The sequence below is a fragment of the Ahaetulla prasina genome, chromosome 8 (assembly GCF_028640845.1).
Source record: "Ahaetulla prasina isolate Xishuangbanna chromosome 8, ASM2864084v1, whole genome shotgun sequence".
Taxonomy (NCBI): Eukaryota; Metazoa; Chordata; class Lepidosauria; order Squamata; family Colubridae; genus Ahaetulla; species Ahaetulla prasina.
In genome coordinates this window covers 16611290-16630790 of record NC_080546.1, presented here as the reverse complement: position 1 = coordinate 16630790, position 19501 = coordinate 16611290, and the positions used below count along the sequence as shown (strand labels likewise).

The 19501-nt window shown below is 49.5% G+C and overlaps 1 protein-coding gene across 1 annotated transcript; it reads left to right on the top strand.

The window, feature by feature from the left end:
• The first annotated feature begins 205 nt into the window (after positions 1-205).
• On the top strand, positions 206-7514 carry LOC131203030 (uncharacterized protein C4orf36 homolog). Its single transcript, XM_058192862.1, has 3 exons — positions 206-323; positions 3890-4047; positions 7300-7514. The coding sequence occupies exons 1-3, from the start codon at positions 259-261 to the stop codon at positions 7440-7442; spliced, it is 366 nt and encodes a 121-aa protein (XP_058048845.1). The 5' UTR covers positions 206-258; the 3' UTR covers positions 7443-7514.
• The last annotated feature ends 11987 nt before the right edge of the window (positions 7515-19501 follow it).

Here is a 19501-nt window from a genome sequence, read left to right as displayed (position 1 = left end):
CTTTGCCTTTTTATACGAAGGACTTCTATGGGACACCTATGGAATTGCTATCTCTTGGCCCACTGTTTATCAAAATCCAAATCCAATCTTGTATTTTATAATCGTTCCAAATCCGCTTCTTGGATGAAAGCATTTAGAACATGGTGCTACAATCCAGGACTAAACATTTCATGTACTTTCCATGTCCAGGTAAAGACAACAAGAGGCTACCCAACTACTTCTGATTTGTGTGTGCAAAGATACCCCCATTTGTCTGCAATGGAATATGACTTACACAGGAAGAAGAAAGTCACATCTGTTTTGAAAGCTAGCCCTTACACAGTGTACGTATTTCTTATTATGTTTTGGAAATATAATGGAGATGGCGCAGAAGTGGGATTCACTTCCCTTCCCTACTGGTTTGCAAATGTGAGCGCGTGTGGGAGCGCACTCGCTTGCTCGCTTCACTTGCACACGCCTCCTCTGTGCATGTGCATGGGCTTCCTCACATGCTCTTTGCTCACGTCTTATGTCCGGGCGGGTGGGCGGAGCCTCCCGCATTCGCCACTACCAGTTCGCCCGAACCAGACACAACCGGCTGAATCCCACCTCTGGAGGTAGAGATTTATTTATTTATTGGGGCTTTAAAAGACCACTGCAACCATACAGCACCGCCAGCTTTATGAAGACAAGATGCACTAGTGCAGGGGTCATCAACCTTTCAGACCTCAGGGACCACTAAATTCAAAATTTTAAATCTCAACCTAATGACTGGCTGGCTGGGCGTGGCTAGGTGGTCATGTGACTGGGTGGGTGTGGCCAACTCAATGTCACTCACATTGAGGGGCGCCTCGCCAGCCTCTACTCGCCCCGCCCCTCCCAGCACGCCTCGCCTCCCTGCCCGGGCTCCTTAGGGCCCCAATAGGAAACAGTTGTTGGAGCTAAGCAGCCACCACAAGAAAGAGTTGGGAAAACAGCTGGCTCAGTTCCTACTGAATCTGACTCTGAAGAAGATTCAGCAGAAGCACCTCAATGAGGACTATGAGCATAGGTGTCATGTCCCCCTCCCCCTCCAACGACTGGGTCAAGGAAGTCCGTATCAAACGTGGCAACGAAGCCTCTACAGCTTGCCAAATTCCTTCGAGGTGTATCAGGGCAGGCAGGAGTCCAAGTTGTGATTTCAGCGATAGAGTCCGATATCAGCAAACTAGATGAGACTTTGCTTGACTCAAGGTTGGAATGCCAAAAGCAGGTCCTTTATATAGGCTGTGGGGTGTGGCTCCATGACTCTGCATTTCCAGGCCTGCCCCTCCGTTCCTTCTGCTGGCGTCGCCTCTCAGATCTCCGGAAGCGAGGATCCTCCCACTTTGAATTCTCTTCAGCTGGATCTGCTGTCAGTAATTCCAGCACGTGGCTGGCTTCCTGCTCACATGCTGTAGGAGGGAAATTTATCGGGCTTGTCTGTTCACTCCTGACATCCTTTCCGGGCATGGGGTCAGGGCCAGGGGCTGGAGGCATGACAGGCCATTCATCTTCATTATCAGACTCGGAGTCTGATAACAGGCCCGGGTGGAGACAGGAGGGGCCCGGCTGAGGAGAGGAGGGAGGACGAGGCACAACAATAGGCTTTCCAAGTAGAGGAAAGGCCAGGTGGGAGTGCAAGGCCAGGTGCAAGGCCAGGTACTGGCACCTGGAGGCTCAGCGGGCTGAGATGGTCAGCCAGTTCCAGGCCTTGATACAGTTCCACAGGAACAAGGCCCTCTGGCTCTTCACCACCAGCGACACTCTCCTCCAGCCTTCGCCCAAAGCCCTACATCAGCTGAAGCAGACCTGAAGTTGAAATTTCTGCCCCCTTCCAACCCACACAAAGAGACCCCAAAGGGGAAGACTCTGCAGCAACACAAATGTTCTTTGCACATATCCAACCTAGGGGCCGTAGTGTCAGGACCCCTGATTTAGTGCAATATAAAAAAATGCAAATAATTTTTCTGCGGACCACCAAAATTTTTTCGTGGACCACCGCTGCACTAGTCAGAGAATACAGAATGCAGAAAATACAAAAAAATTATGAGCAGCTCACTCCTACTTGTGCATGCTGACTTTCTTCATTTATCAGCTGGAAGACTCAAATTCAAGGAGTCCCCACTGACGCTTGTACAATATCTGCCCAGCAACTTTAACACTGATCATCAATGGAAAGCCAAATGGGTCACTGAACACCCAGAGATAGGAAGACATATAAATGACCCCACAAAAAAGGTTCCAGCTTTGAACTACCAAGACAGCAATGGACGATCCTGAATAGGATTTGCACCTCACACAGCGTCTGTCGGGACTCTCTGTATAAATGGGCCATAGTATCCTCCCCTTCCTCTGACTGTGGGATCCAACATCAAACTGTAAATCACATTGTGACCGGCTTTATATGCTGAGTGCATATATTGGTCCAATATCTGATTTTTAAAATATGAATGCTGCTGCACTTCAATGGTTAGATGGGTCTAGCCCACGGGTGTCAAACTCGCCATATCACATTGCTGTCATGTGACGTTTCGCAATGTTTTTTCCCCTTCACAGAGCTGGGATGGGTGAGGCCTATGTGTGACACATCCAGCCTGTGGGCCGCCAGTTTGACACCCCTGGCCTAGACATTGGTATTTGAACAAAGTTCTTTTTAACAATTATATTTTATTGTGTTTTACTAATCTAGTCGAAATGTTAATATACCGTACTTTTCGGAGTATAAGACACACTTTTTCCTCCCTAAAAGGGGGTGGAAATGCTGGTGTATCTTATACACCAAATACATTTTTGGCCCTCCAAAACCCCACTCTGAGTGTCCCATTTTTGCCAAAAACAGGACGCGTAGAGAGTTTGGGATGCCTGCAGAGTGTTCCTGGGGGCTGGGGAGGGCAAAAACTATTTTTTTCTTCTTTGCCTCTTTGAAAACTTGATGTGTCTTGTACTCCAGTGTGTTTTATAGTCCAAAAAACACAGTATATATTAAGCTGAAACAGATTGGCGAGGGTTTGCCATGAAAGATATTGGGCGCCAGGAATTGGTTTGAAATTAGCCAAGAGAAAAGGGGATGATCGCGAGATGAACCAATGATGTATCTTCTTCTTGTCTCTCCCAAGTGATTTCTTGCTCTCATACCAGAAGACCCCATTTCTCCTTAGTTCTAGGTTGCTTCTCTCCTTGATTCCTTTCCATCCATTGCTTCTTGTCCTGCCTTCAGGTCCTTTGGGGAATAGCTTGACTCCCTCTTCCTTGTTGCAGCCCCTTAATGGGAATGAGGGCATGGACCCTTATCCATTACCATATTTTTCGGTGTATAAGACACACCTTTCTCCCCCCAAAAAAGAGGGTGAAAATCTGGGTGCGTCTTATACTCTGAATGTAGGCCTGCCCAGCTTCTCAAAGGGAGGTTTCAGAGGCTGAAAAAAACATCAGAAACTAAGCTTCAGAAAAGAAGCCTCCAAACAGAGCTTCAGAGGCTTTTTTTCTGAAGCTGTTTCAGAGGCTTCCAGAGGCAGAAAAAAGTTTTTTCCTGAAACAAAGTTTCAGAAGTTTCAGAGGCAGAAAAAAAAGCAAAAAAAAAAAAAAAAAAAAGCAAGGCACAGAACTTACAACCAAGGAACCTGTTGCTAAAATTCACCTCTGGGAACAGCTGATTGGAGGCCAATCCACCTGCCAATCAGCTTTTTCCTTATTTTCTTCCCCAAAAACTAAGGCGCGTCTTATATTCGGGTGTGTCTTATACTCTGAAAAATACGGTAACTTTATTTCATGGCTAGTAACCCATACCCATTGGATGAACACCTACTCCAGTTTTTTTTTGCATATTTCTTGGGGGCTTTGACAAAATGTTTTGCAAAGTTATTACTAACTACTGCTATTAATCTTGCAGGCATGATCGCGTTGAATTTGCTGAGCTTACAAAACGTTTCTCAAAAGATTTTAAGGAAAGAATAACCAACCCTCTTCATTTTGACATCTGCTGGGGCTCTCCGTTCAAGCTGCGGCATGTGACAACTATTTTGAAAGTCCAGATCCCTTCTCTACAATGTAAGCTGATGTATTTTAGTGGAGGCAGGAGTGGGCTGCTGGGGGGTTCTCAGGGGTTCGGGAGAACCCCTAGCTAAGATTCTGTGCAGTTCAGAGAACCCCCAAATCCCATTCCTGGCTGGCCCCACCCACCCCTCCCCTCCCCTCTCCTCCCAGGAGTCCCCACGTGGCCCGTTTTGGATGCAGATAAGTGCAGGGTGCTCACAGAACCTTGGGGAAGGCGAAAAACAGGCCTACTGGAAGTTTGGGAAGGCCAGAAACGGGCCCATTTCCGGCCTCCAGAGGGCCTCCGGAGCCCGTGGAGACCATTTTCGCCCTCCCGGAGGCTCAAAGAAAGCCTCTGGAGCACAGGGAGAGCAAACACACACACACCTCACCATGGTGCAGTAGGCCGTGTAGGCCACAGCCAACCTGGACACGCCCACCCATCAACCGTGCAGAGAACCCGTTGCTAAAAAATTTTGAAGCCCAGCCCTGAGTGGAGTTGGATGATGGGTTACAGACTCCAAGAAGGCAATAGAATTGATATACAGAGGCAGGGTGCTGCTACTCAGCAACCACAGTAGGGAAACCAACTGGCTCGAAGGCGTCTCAAAAACATCCTAATGATATGGCAGAAAGCAAATGTTAGATGAGCTGTGAAGGTGCTGAACAGATGGAGCTCTCGTGTTCTTTTATTTATCTCAGAGCGACTCTAGGCAGTGTACAATTAAACGCATAAAAACATAAAAGGTACAATATCTCAATAAAAGGAGCCAGGTAAAAACCAGGGTAAAATTATGTTAAAAATCAAAAGGGGGAGAGGGTCTACAAGGCACTTACCACCCCCAGGGTTCTATGCCCCTCTGTGAGCTCCAAGTGAAGCGGCAGAGCCAGGTCTCCTGATTCTTTCGAAAGTTTGGGGAACTTTGCTGGCTGAGGAACTCTGGGAGTTGAAGTCCACAAACCTTAAAGTTACTAAGGTTGGAGACCCCTATTCCAGAGAGCAGGGGTGACAGTAGAGAAGGCTCTCTTCCTGGACCCTAACATACCCCGTTCATATCTTCCTGATTGGGTGAGCTGGGCTGACATGATGAGAATAAGATGGTTCCTCAGGTAAGGAAAAGCCATGTTCTAGATGTCCCAAAGGTGCTTTTTCAAGAGGCAACTGGACTTTCTTGTTTTTCTTTGAAGACGTTTCGCTTCTGGTCGAAGAAGCTTCTTCCCTTCCGACTGGATGATGGGGAATGGAAGGATTTATATTTCTTGCGGACAGCTGGTCATTTGCTTTCTTTTAGAGCAGGGCTGGCAAACTCCAGGCCCGCGGGCCGGATGCATCACACGCTGGTCATGCCCATGCCCTGTTTAGCAAAGGGGGGAAAAGTCCCGATTATGTCACGTGATGCCGATATGTGAGTTTGACACCTCTGTTTTAGAGAGGCCACTTGGAGGGTTATCTGAGTCCTCAGGAACACCTGAGGAGTGCAAATATTTGTGGATATTTTTGGCTGCAGGATGCTCTCTGCCCGGTGTCTTTTCATCCTGCAGCCAAGAAGGCTTCACACACATTTGCACTCCTCAGGTGACCCTTTAGACCCAGATAAACTTCCAAGCAGGAATGAAATCCAGCAGGTTCTGACAGGTTCTGGAGAACCAGTAGTGGAAATTTTGAGCAATTTGGAGAACCGGCAAATGCCACCTCTGGCTGGCCCCAGAGAGGGGTGGGAATGGAGATTTTGCAATATCCTTCCCCTAGGAGTGGGGAGGGAATGGGGATTTTGCAGTATCCTTCCCCTGGAATGGGGATTTTGCAGTATCCTTCCCCTGCCATGCCCATTAAGCCACGCCCACCGAGCCACACCACGCCCACCAAGCCACGCCCACAGAACCGGTAGTAAAAAAATTTGGATTTCACCACTGCTTCCAAGTGGCCTCACCAACTCTCTAAAAAGAATGCAAATGACCAACTGTCTGCAAGGAGTATAAATCCTTCCATTCTCCACGATCTAGTCAAAGCCGAAGAAGCTTCTTGGATGAGAAGCGAAACGTCTTCAAAGAAAAACAAGAAAGCCAAGTTGCCCCCCTGAAAAAGCATCTTTGTGACAACCATGACCTGGATGAATGAGAATCTCCACAGTCATCTTCTAGATCAGAGGTCTCCAACCTTGGCAACTTGTAAGACTTGTGGAGTTCAACTCCCAGAATTCTTCAGCCAGCAAAGCTGGGAGTTGAAGTCCACAAGTCTTAAATTTGTCAGGGTTGGAGACCCCTGTTCTAGATATTGATCTTGTCGTATTGCTATCAAGAATAGCTTTCTGTCTGGTAAAAAGGAAAGAAACTTGGCAGAATTTGGCAGAAGAGTGCTGGGGATGCAGAAAAGCGATTTAAGGGTCATTTGTGGCCTTAAGGTTAGAGACCACCCACATCAACAATCTACCATCAGTAGGAAGAGATCTACCACCTCTGTTCCACAGTTTAAGGTCTAAAGGCTGATTGCAAGTTCAGACTTTTGACAAAAAGATCTGTATGATTTCTTGCAGCCTGGTAGGCAGACAGGAGCATGAAGTAAGCAAGTGAAGTTAATAACTTCTCTCACTCAGGATTAATTAATTCAATTTAGCCACCACCCAAGTACAGACTGCCTCTGGGTGATTCTCAATAAAAGCAAACAAGATACAAGGTAAGTCTAAGATAAATAGACTTACAAAAAGAGAAATAATAAAGAACAAGATGATGACTCTGGCACGTTTTTGTCATTCCATTGATTGAAGTGGTTATATCTTAAGTGATGAGAAGGGCTGAGTTAAAATTTTGCCTTTTTTAAAATTGGTAAGAAATAGGTGATTCCTATTTTAATGTCACACCTCTCTTGTTAAAGTGCACGGAATATTTACCTGAGTCTAAGCCACAGTGTTTTTAAAACTTGGCTATTTTAAGAAGTGTGGACATCCCAGAATTCATGCTAGTTGGGAGAATTCTGGGAGTTGAAGTCCCCTTTTTTTAAAAATTGCCATGTTTGGAGAACACTGTCTTAGATGCACAGTATAATCTTAATGGTTTAGCTTTCCAGCTAAATTGAGTTTTAACTCTAAATCAAGTTAAGAGTTTTCAAGTTAATTAGCGACTGCCTGCTTGGTCAACATTTGAGAGGGGTAGACAATAGATCCTTAATTAGGAAAAAAAAAAGGTAGCTCCTAAAACTTTCGGGGGATGATAATCTCTGAGCTGACTAATTATGCTTTGGTTTACCTTTTGCACTTTTCTGCATTGCAGCATTAGAGACCGAAAGGATTTTGGAACGTCAGAGACTTGAGAAGTCTGAACTCCAACGCAAGGCTTCATGGGGTAGACAGATTGAACTAAAAAGCAAGATCTTTTTGGAGAGAAGACCCCTGCCCCCTAGTGGTTCTGATTAGAACTTGTTTACCTCTGTATATGTATTTGTCGTGTATTTCTCTTGAGTAACTATGGTCCAGCCAGTGATTGAATCAGCAGAATAGAATAGAATAGAATAGAATAGAATAGAATAGAATAGAATAGAATAGAATAGAATAGAATAGAATAGAATAGAATTTTTATTGGCCAAGTGTGATTGGACACACAAGGAATTTGTCTTGGTGCATATAAACAAGCAGGCTGGCAAAAATGATTTTCTGCAACTGTAATATGATCACATGTATCTACTAACATCATGTTACATTACAAAAAAAAAAGAAAACAGGCCATTAATTCCTAAAGGTTCTCTATAGGACCGGTTCTCTCAAACTCGCGGCCCACGGGCAGGATACGTCACATGCTGCTCCCATCCCTGCCCGGTTTAGCGAAGGGGGAAAAAAGTCCCGATACATCACGTGACACCGCTCTGGTGACGCAAGTTTGACACCCCTGCTATAGGAGGAAGGCATGAGAAGTTGGTTTCTGGTCCTATTCATCCTCAATTCTTGAGTTCCCAAGCTGCTTCTGCCACATCCAAGAAGTAAATGAGAAGCTTTAACTGAATTTCAATTAAACTCTGTTTAGCAATATTCCCTGATTCCTAAAAATACAGTTTAATAATAATAATAATAATAATAATAATAATAATAATAATAATAATAATAATAATAATAATAATAATAATAATAATAATAATAATAATAATGTTTTAATTTATATACCGCCCTTCTCCCGAAGGACTCAGGGCGGTGAACAGGCAAATAAAATACAAACAAACATACACAATAATTAAAACAACCCTTAAAAAACTGATTAAATTTGCCAAAAAATTTAAAATAATATTACACCCCATAAAATTACAAAAATTTAAAACCCATCAAAATTCAATTAAAATTTAAAATTAAACTCAAGCCAGTCCAGCCATACGAAATAAATGAAGATCTGGAGGGCCGCCCCAATGAAGATCTGGAGGGCCGCCCGGGCTCCATCGGCCCTTCGAACCTGCGGTGGCGAGGGCGGCGGCCTGGCCCTTCCCTCTCCGTCGGGCGTTGTCACTGGTGAGCCCTGGGTCTGCTGGCGGATTTGGCGACGGGTGTCCCCCTCTCATCTAGGGGAGCTCCAGTGGCCTGCTCGCGGTGGCGATGGGGGCGTTTCCAGTGGCGATGGCCTGGCGGAGGCGGAGGCGGCCGGCCCGGGGGCTTTGAAGTGGCGGATGGCCCGATAGGCCCAGGGTGGCTGTGACCTTGCCCTAGTGGCGCGGATATGTGACAGCGCCGGAGGAAGACCCGCGGGTCCAGCGGACACCCCTCCACTATTTACCATCTTTATAACATCCCTACCATCGTGCCTCTCCCCTTTCTTCCTTAGCCCACCCCAGGTCGTTTGTATGGGGTGGTGAACTGACTGAGTCAGCGGTTTTGTCATCTACCGCACATGGATTATCTCGAACTATTTCCCATCAGGACAGACTGGTCATGGTCATTTTATCATCTGTTATGACTTTTGCTGCCAACTTGACCAGCCCAGGATGGGCCTTGCCCGGACCGTCTCAGTGATGCGAACATTTACTGCGGCTGACCTTCTTGCCCTGCGAGATGCCCCTCTCTGGTCTGGCCCTCAGATTATCGAGGCCCACCTTGAGGACGGGCTTTGGAGTCCCGAGAGGTGGCATCACGAAAAATAGGAGGCTTAGGGTTTTAATTGGCTGTTTTAATAGATTTTTAAGGGAGTTTTAAAGGGATTTTAAGGGGAAGGAAACCGGCGGGCTTGGGTTGGGGGTGGGAGGAAGGGTGGGTGTTGGGGTAACCCGTCGGGGAGTCCAGTTCCTGCACATGCTCGTGGCGGGGTTGGTGGGTCCGAGGTCATGGGGAGTCGGTGTTCCATTGGTGGAGGGTGGTGCTATTTCCACGGTAAGGGGAGGGCAGATATGGCGGAAGTGGGGGCTCATATCGTGTTAGGGGGTGCGCTCGATGCTTACAGGCGATCGCGCGCCCGAGCCCTCAAACTTCTCCCGTTCCCGGATGGTCAGGATCCTCAGGGCCCTGGCCTTGCTGATGTTATGCAATGCACGGTCCGTGGCCAATAAGGCCCCTAATTCACGATCTTATTCAGGGGTGCCGCGGACCTTATGGGCGTTACGGAGACCTGGTTGGGCCCAGAAGGCGTGCCCTTGTTCAGATGTGCCCACCGGGTTTCCGAGCATTTCATCAGCCGAGGCCAGGGTAGGGGTGGTGGGGTGGCGGTTGTGATTAGAGAGAGTCTAGAGCCGAGGAGACCACTGTACCTCAGATTGCGGGTGCGAATCCCTCTTTGTGAGATGGGGTCATAGATGTCAGATGGGCTTGCTGGTCGCGTACCTGGCTCCTTGCTACGTGACAGCTGCCCTGCCCGAGCTCCTGGAGGTGCTTGCTGGGGTGGCAGTTGAGACCCCCAGACTTTTAGTCGTGGGGGACTTTAACTTGCCATCGTCCGGCTCGTCATCGACGGTAGCTCGGGAGTTCATGGCTTCCATGACGGCCTTGGACCTGACCCAAGTAGTTGATGGCCCTACTCACGTTGGGGGTGGCACTCTGGACTTGATTTTTGTCTCTGGTCAGTGGTTGAGAGATCTGGACTTAAAGGAAATAGTCATTGAACCTTTGTCATGGTCAGATCACTCTCTTCTTCGTCTGGACTTTCTGACCGCCATTCACCACCGCAGGGAGACGGAGCCGACACGTTGGTTCCGTCCCAGGCGCCTGATGGACCGGAGGGTTCGGACGGAGCTTGGGCCATTTCCTGAGGGTCTGGCACACGGCTCGGCTGAGGAACTTGTTGCGGCCTGGGAGCGGGCGCGGCGGGGCCTTAGACCGTGTCGTGCCTTTGCGGCCTCTGACCCAGCGCAGGTCCCAACCAGCTCCTTGGTTCTCCGAGGAGCTGAGAGGATGAAGCGCGGAGAAGCGCCTAGAGAGTTCCTGGAGGTCTAGCCGTTCAGAAGCTGATCGGACACTAGTGAAGTCCTATACTAGGGCTTACCTAGTGGCAATGAGGAAAGCGAGGCGTACCTACGCCTCCTCCCTCATTGCATCGGCAGATAACCGCCCAGCCGCCCTGTTTCGGGTGACCCGCTCCCTCCTACATCAGGGGGAGCGGGATGACCCGTTGCAGGGGCGTGCTGAGGAGTTTAACGGTTATCTATACGATAAAATCGTTCAGCTTCGGGGTGGTTTGGACCAAGATTGCGGTGATCTGGTGAGACGGCTGAGGGCGGTCTTGGTGACATTGTATGGGATGAGTTTGACCCTGTCGCTCCCGAGGACATGGACAGGTTGTTGGGGAGGCTGAATGCCACCACATGTTTACTGGACCCGTGCCCCTCCTGGTTGGTGCTGGCCACGCAGGAGGTGACACGAGGCTGGCTCCAGGCGATTACGAGCGCTTCTTTGGTGGAGGAGTCTTTCCGGCCGCCTTGAAAGAGGCGGTGGTGAGGCCCTCCTCAAGAAGCCTTCCTGGACCCGGCTGTTTTAGGTAATTATCGTCCGGTCTCAACCTTCGCTTGGCGAAGGTTGTAGAAATATGGTGGCATATCAGTTTCCCTTGCACCTGGATGAAACTGTCTATCTAGACCCGTTCAGTCCGGTTTCCGACCCGGTTACAGCACGGAGACGGCTTGGGCCGCGTTGGTGGATGATCTCTGGAGGGCCAGGGATAGGGGTTGTCCCTCTGCCCTGGTCCTATTAGACCTCTCAGCGGCTTTCGATACCATCGACCATGGTATCCTGCTGCGCCGATTGGAGGGATTGGGAGTGGGAGGCACCGTTTATCGGTGGTTCTCCTCCTATCTCTCCGACCGGTCGCAGTCGGTGTTGACAGGGGCAGAGGTCGGCCCGGGCGCCTCACTTGTGGGGTGCCGCGGGGTCGATCTCTCGCCCTTCTGTTCTTTATCTACATGAAGCCGCTGGGTGAGATCATCAGTGGTTTCGGTGTGAAGTACCAGCTGTATGCGGATGACACCCAGCTGTACTTTTCTACCGGACCACCCCAACGGTTATCAAGTGCTGTCCCGGTGTCTGGAGGCCGTACGGGTCTGGATGGGGAGAAACAGGCTCAAGCTCAATCCCTCCAAGACAGAGTGGCTGTGGATGCCGGCATCCCCGTACAGTCAGCTAAATCCGGCTGACCATCGGTGGCGGGTCACTGGCCCCGATGGAGAGGGTGCGCAACTTAGGCGTCCTCCTGGATGAACGGCTGTCTCTAGAAGATCATTTGACGGCCGTCTCCAGGAGAGCGTTCTACCAGGTTCGCCTGGTGCGCCAGTTGCGCCCCTTTCTGGACCGGGAGGCCCTATGCACGGTCACTCACGCCTCGTGACGTCTCGCCTGGATTACTGCAACGCTCTCTACATGGGGCTCCCTTGAAGGGCATCCGGAGGCTACAGTTAGTCCAGAATGCGGCTGCGCGGGTGATAGATGGAGCCCCTCGTGGCTCCCATAACACCCATCCTGCGCAGGCTGCACTGGCTACCTGTGGCCTTCCGGGTGCGCTTCAAGGTTTTGGTGACCACCTTTAAAGCGCTCCATGGCATAGGGCCGGGTTATCTACGGGACCGCCTACTGCGACCAGATACCTCTCACCGACCCGTGCGCTCTCACAGGGAGGGACTCCTCAGGGTGCCGTCAGCTAGGCAGTGTCGTGTGGCGGCGCCCAGGAAGGGCCTTCTCTGTGGGGGCCCCCGCCCTCTGGAACGAGCTCCCCCCAGGACTCCGTCAACTTCCGGACCTTCGAACCTTCCGTCGCGAGCTCAAGACACATTTATTCATCTGTGCAGGACTGGCTTAGATTTTAAATTTTATAGGGGTTTTAAATTGATTTTAATATTTATATTTCTATTTTTAATGATAGGGCATTGGAATAAGTTTTTTAAAGATTATTTTAATTTTATGTATCGATGTTTTATATGCCTGTGAACCGCCCTGAGTCCTTTGGGAGATAGGGCGGTATATAAATTTAAATAAATAATAAATAAATAATAATAAATAGGTTTTAAGTTCGCGGCGAAAGGTCCTAAGGTCAGGTAGTTGTCGAAGCCCGAGGGGAAGCTCGTTCCACAGGGTAGGAGCCCCCACAGAGAAGGCCCTCCCCCTGGGGGCCACCAGTCGACACTGTTTGGCTGACGGCACCCTGAGGAGTCCCTCTCTATGGGAACGCACCGGACGCTGGGAGATAGAAGCCGGCAGTAGACGGTCCCGTAAGTAGCCCGGTCCTAAGCCATGGAGCGCTTTAAAGGTGGTAACCAATACCTTGAAGCGCACCCGGAAAACAACAGGTAGCCAGTGCAGTCTGCGCAGGATAGGTGTTACATGGGAGCTCCAGACCGCTCCCTCAATAACCCGCGCAACCGCATTCTGGACTAGCTGAAGTCTCCGGGTGCTCTTCAAGGGGAGCCCCATGTAGAGAGCATTGCAGTAGTCCAGGCGAGAAGTAACGAGAGCATGAGTGACCGTGCATAGGGCATCCCGGTCCAGGAAGGGACGCAACTGGCGGATCAGGCGTACCTGATAAAAAGCTCTCCTGGAGACAGTCGCCAAATGATCTTCAAAGGACAACCGACCATCCAGGAGCACGCCCAAGTTGCGTACCTTCTCCATCGGGGCCAACGACTCGCCCCCGACAGACAACCGCATCTGCAGCTGACTGTACCGAGGTGCCGGCATCCACAGCCACTCCGTCTTGGAGGGATTAAGTTTGAGCCTGTTCCTCCCCATCCAGACCCGTACGGCTTCCAAACACCAGGACAGCACTTCGACAGCTTCGCTGGGGTGGCCCGGGGTGGAAAAGTACAGCTGAGTGTCATCAGCGTACAGTTGGTATCTCACCCGAAAGCCACTGATGATCTCACCAGCGGCTTCATATAGATGTTGAATAGGAGGGGTGAGAGAATCGATCCCTGCGGCACCCCACACATGAGGCACCTCGGGGTCGATCTCTGCCCCCCTGTCAACACCGTCTGCATCCGGTCAGAGAGGTAGGAGGAGAACCACCGATAAACAGTGCCTCCCACTCCCAACCCCTCCAACTGGCGCAGCAGGATACCATGGTCGATGGTATCAAAAGCCGCTGAGAGGTCTAATAGGACCAAGGCAGAGGAATAACCCCTATTCCTGGCCCTCCAGAGATCATCCACCAGCGCGACCAAAGCTGTCTCCATACTGTATCCGGGCCGAAAGCCGGACTGGAACGGGTCTAGATAGACAGCTTCATCCAGGTACTGGGGTAGCTGACATGCCACCGCACTCTCTACAACCTTCGCCGTAAAGCGAAGATTGGAGACTGGCGATAATTCCCTAAAACAGCTGGGTCCAGGAAGGCTTCTTGAGGAGGTCTCACCACCGCCTCTTTCAAGGCGGCGGAAAGACCCCTCCGCAAAGAAGCATTTGTAATTCCCTGGAGCCAGCCTCGTGTCACCTCCTGAGTAGCCAGTACTAACCAGGAGGGGCACAGATCCAGTAAACATGTGGTGGCATTCAGCCTACCCAGCAACCTGTCCATGTCCTCGGGAGTCACAGGATCAAAATCATCCCAAACCACTTCAACAAGACGGGTCTCGGAACCCTCGCCTGCATCTACTCAATTTTGATCCAATCCGTCCCGAAGCTGAACGATTTTATCGTATAGATAACCGTTAAACTCCTCGGCGCGCCTTGTAGGGGTCCTCCGCCCCTCCTGTTGAAGGAGGCGGGTCACCAAACAGGGCGGCCGGGCGGTTATCTGCCGGCGCAATGAGGGAGGAAGCGTGAGCGTTCGCATCCCTCAGTGCCACTAGGTAGGTCCTGCTGTAGGACCTAACTAGTGTCCGGTCAGCCTCAGAACGGCTGGATCTCCAGACACTCTCTAGGCGTCTTCTCCGGCGTACCATTAGGAAAAAAAAAAGGTAGCTCCTAAAACTTTCGGGGGATGATAATCTCTGAGCTGACTAATTATGCTTTGGTTTACCTTTTGCACTTTTCTGCATTGCAGCATTAGAGACCGAAAGGATTTTGGAACATCAGAGACTTGAGAAGTCTGAACTCCAACGCAAGGCTTCATGGGGTAGACAGACTGAACTAAAAAGCAAGATCTTTTTGGAGAGAAGACCCCTGCCCCCTAGTGGTTCTGACTAGAACTTGTTTACCTCTGTATATGTATTTGTCGTGTATTTCTCTTGAGTAACTATGGTCCAGCCAGTGATTGAATCAGCATAATAGAATAGAATAGAATAGAATAGAATAGAATAGAATAGAATAGAATAGAATTTTTATTGGCCAAGTGTGATTGGACACACAAGGAATTTGTCTTGGTGTATACCGTATATACTCGAGTATAAGCCGACCCGAATATAAGCCGAGGTACCTAATTTTACCACAAAAAACTGGGAAAAACTATTGACTCGAGTATAAGCCTAGGGTGGGAAATGAGGCAGCTACTGGTCAATGTAAAAAATAAAGATAGAGCCAAGTAAAATAACATGAATATTTATTTGAACGAAAAACAATAAAAGTGCAAAAGGGGGTCCCCAAAAAGAATATGGTATCAAAAATACAGTATCTTTAAAAGTAACAGCAACCAAGCTAACGAGCTAAAATCCTCAAAACTGGAGTTCTCCTCCTCATCATCTGTTTGTCCAAACAGAGCTTCAGCTACTTCAGCTTCTGTGATGTTATCCGCATATACGTTGTCGTCATCACTGAGTTCACAGTCGTCATCATCACTGCTGTCACTCTCATACAATGCGCTGTCTTCACTGCCATCCATAGCATTACTAATGCCACATTTCTTGAAGGCACGTTGCACCATGTCCTCTGGAATATCTTCCCATGCATCACGAACCCACTGTGCTATTAGTTCTATGTCTGGCTTTCTCAGATTTCCAACTTTTGTCAGACGAGCTTGACCAGATGTCATCCATTCATGCCACATCCTTCGCACGGTCCTTGAAAGGTTTATTTAAACTGACATCTAGGGGCTGCAATACAGATGTAAGCCCACCTGGAATAACGGCCAAAGTGACTTGAGATGACTTTGCCAATTTTTTTATGTCATCAGATGTGTGGGCTCTGAACATATCCCAAACTAACAGTGATCTTCTAGTCCAGTCCCCACTCCTCAAGCAAGAGATCCTATACTGTTTCAGACAAAGGATTGTCCAGTCTGTTCTTTAAAAACCCTCCAGGAATGAAGTGTCCAATAAGGTTCAAATTGCAAGTAGTCCTCAATTTAAGACTGCAATTGAGCCCAAAACGTTGTTTTGTTATTTTTCCCTAACCGTGTATGTATCCCCCTGCCCCCCATTTTACGTCAGGCTGCCATCAAAGCGAAGCACGGCTGAATATTATTATTATTATTATTATTATTATTATTATTATTATTATTATTATTATTATTATCATTATCATTATCATTATCATTATCATTATCATCATTATCATCATCATCATCATCATCATTATTATTATTATTATTATTATCATTATCATTATTATTATCATCATCATCATTATTATTATTATTATCATTATCATTATTATCATTATCATCATCATCATCATCATCATTATTATCATTATCATTATCATTATCATTATCATCATCATCATCATCATTATTATCATTATTATCATTATCATCATCATCATCATCATCATTATCATTATCATTATCATTATCATTATCATTATCATTATCATTATCATTATCATTATCATTATCATTATCATTATCATTATTATTATTATTATTATTATTATAATACCGCCCTTCTCCCGAAGGACTCAGTGCGGTGAAGTAAGATTCAACAGCGGCAGGGAGGAGCTGGCTCTGTGTTTGTGTGTGTGTAGTATGCGCGCGTTGGCCGCCCTGTTTCCTGGTGCTCTGCTCCCTGACCCCAGTGGCAGTCCTTACTCTCTCTCTCCCTCTTTCTTTCCTTCTCGTTCCCCAGTTCAGAGCTCGGACTGCTCTTATTTTCACTCCCCTTTTCTTTCCTTCCTTACACCAGCCGCCCACCTATGCCAAGGTCTCCCTGGCTTTTTCGCTCTCTGTAAGCAGCGGCTTCTCGGCAGCGTCGCCCCCCGCCTCCAATTGGTTTGGAGAAGGGAAGCTAATTTGCTGATCTGCGTGGGGGTCGGGTTCTTTTGCCTCCCTTCTTCTTCCTCACTCGGGGAGTGAAACGCAAAGTATAGTTAGCCTGAAAAAAAACTGAACCGTGTGACTGGCGGGAGAGAAGGACGGCGCCGGGAGGGGCGGGGGGGGAAATCGTTTGTTCTTGCCGTATTTCTCCGCTTTCCAAGGGGCTTTTTGTTTTACCTCTTTCCCCCCACCTCCCCAATTTCCATAGGGGGGAAAAAAAACCCTGGGGAAAACTTGGCAAAAAATAAAATAAAATAAAAAGTACTGAGTGCAAATGTTTTTTTTTTATACTGTAGTTGGAGTTTTCCACGTTTCTTTCACATTCCGAGGGCGAGAGGAGGGCGGGGAAGAGGAGGCGAGGTGACAACGCCCCTCCGCCCCTCCGAGGCGAGAGGAGGACGAGTGAGAGGGGGGCGAAAATGTCGACCGCCCCTCCCCCCGCCCCCTCCGCCGACCACCGCCGCTGCCGCCATCAAAAAGCGGCGGAAGAAAACGCCGGAGGCCAGCCGCCGCCCCAAAACGAGCCGGCCGAGCTGGCAAAGCATGCCGGCAGCATTTGGGCTCGTCCTGCCGGCACTTCACGGCGGCCTCCCCCCACCCACCCACCCCCACTGCCGCCGCACTCAATTTCGGCTGGAGAGGAGGCGAGGGTGACAACGCCCCTCCGCCTCCGAGGCAAGAGGAGGACGAGTGAGAGGGGGGCGAAAATGTCGAACGCCCCCTCCGCCCCCCGCCCCCTCCGCCGGCCACCGCCGCCGCCGCCATCAAAAAGCGGCGGAAGAAAACGCCGGAGGCCAGCCGCCGCCCCAAAACGAGCCGGCCGAGCTGGCAAAGCATGCCGGCAGCATTTGGGCTCGTCCTGCCGGCACTTCACGGCGGCCTCCACCCACCCACCCCCACTGCCGCTTCGCACTCAATTTCGGCTTTTCGGAGAGGAGGGCGAGGGTGACAAACGCCCCCTCCGCCCCCTCCGAGGGCGAGAGGAGGACGAGTGAGAGGGGGGCGAAAATGTCGAACGCCCCCTCCGCCCCCCGCCCCCTCCGCCGACCACCGCCGCCGCCATCAAAAAGCGGCGGAAGAAAACGCCGGAGGCCAGCCGCCGCCCCAAAACGAGCCGGCCGAGCTGGCAAAGCATGCCGGCAGCATTTGGGCTCGTCCTGCCGGCACTTCACGGCGGCCTCCCCCCACCCACCCACCCACCCACCCCCACTGCCGCTTCGCACTCAATTTCGGCTTTTCGGAGAGGAGGGCGAGGGTGACAAACGCCCCCTCCGCCCCCTCCGAGGGCGAGAGGAGGACGAGTGAGAGGGGGGCGAAAATGTCGAACGCCCCCTCCGCCCCCCGCCCCCTCCGCCGACCACCGCCGCCGCCATCAAAAAGCGGCGGAAGAAAACGCCGGAGGCCAGCCGCCGCCCCAAAACGAGCCGGCCGAGCTGGCAAAGCATGCCGGCAGCATTTGGGCTCGTCCTGCCGGCACTTCATGGCGGCCTCCCCACCCACCCACCCACCCACCCACCCACCCACTGCCGCCGCACTCAATTTCGGCCTTTCGGAGAGGAGGGCGAGGGTGACAACCCCCCCCCCCGCCCCCCCCGAGGGCGAGAGGAGGACGAGTGAGAGGGGGGCGAAAATGTCGAACGCCCCCTCCGCCCCCCGCCCCCTCCGCCGACCACCGCCGCCGCCGCCATCAAAAAGCGGCGGAAGAAAACGCCGGAGGCCAGCCGCCGCCCCAAAACGAGCCGGCCGAGCTGGCAAAGCATGCCGGCAGCATTTGGGCTCGTCCTGCCGGCCCAGCTGCAAGGGTAGACTCGAGTATAAGCCGAGGGGGCGCTTTTCAGCACAAAAAACGTGCTGAAAAACTCGGCTTATACTCGAGTATATACGGTATACACAAGCAGGCTGGCAAAAATGATTTTCAGCAACTGTAATATGATCACATGTATCTACTAACATCATGTTACATTACAAAAAAAAAAGAAAACAGGCCATTAATTCCTAAAGGTTCTCTATAGGACCGGTTCTCTCAAACTCGCGGCCCACGGGCAGGATACGTCACATGCTGGTCCCATCCCTGCCCGGTTTAGCGAAGGGGGGAAAAAGTCCCGATACATCACGTGACACCGCTCTGGTGACGTGAGTTTGACACCCCTGCTATAGGAGGAAGGCATGAGAAGTTGGTTTCTGGTCCTATTCATCCTCAATTCTTGAGTTCCCAAGCTGCTTCTGCCACATCCAAGAAGTAAATGAGAAGCTTTAACTGAATTTCAATTAAACTCTGTTTAGCAATATTCCCTGATTCCTAAAAATACAGTTTAACTATGATTTGTGAAAACAAGATGAGGACGTAGACCATGACTTGAAATTGGCTCATTTAATCAAACCAGGATGAATAGCAAACTTTTATCCAGCATCCGACAACAAGTGAATATAATCAGGATATTTAATCATGTTTGTTGAATAAATTGTGGTGGCCTCATTCAAAATGTTAAGCCATGATGGATGAGCCCCTACATTTATTTATTGTGATCTTTCTCAATGTTGGCCATTTGAAAGTGGGTAACTTCAAATCCCAGAATTCCTCAGCCAGTATGGGAAAGTCTGGAAGTTGAGGTCGGGTGGGCATGTCAAATTTTTCAACTTTCAATTTCCAAACATTAGAATGCACAAAAGTTGTGACATGCCTTGGGGATTGTAAAGATATTTTGGTTACTTTAATAGAATTTAGATGTGCTTGGTAAGTAACTACATCAGTATTATAACTTCTTTAACATTGTTTGTTTCATTGGGCCATACATCTTCAAGTGGCCAAGGTTGAAAAATACTGATTTATTGTATTGATTGTCCATATACTACACAATATTGTATTGTTGTTTGCAGTACAACAAATATTTAAAATAAA

Bases quoted from the DNA above. Each gene is read 5' to 3' on its own strand.
- LOC131203030 (XM_058192862.1), top strand. From the start codon at position 259: ATGGAATATGACTTACACAGGAAGAAGAAAGTCACATCTGTTTTGAAA. The intron at 324-3,889 runs GTACGTATTTCT...TTAATCTTGCAG, and splicing joins AAAGCTAGCCCTTACACAGT to GCATGATCGCGTTGAATTTG. The intron at 4,048-7,299 runs GTAAGCTGATGT...TCTGCATTGCAG, and splicing joins CCAGATCCCTTCTCTACAAT to CATTAGAGACCGAAAGGATT.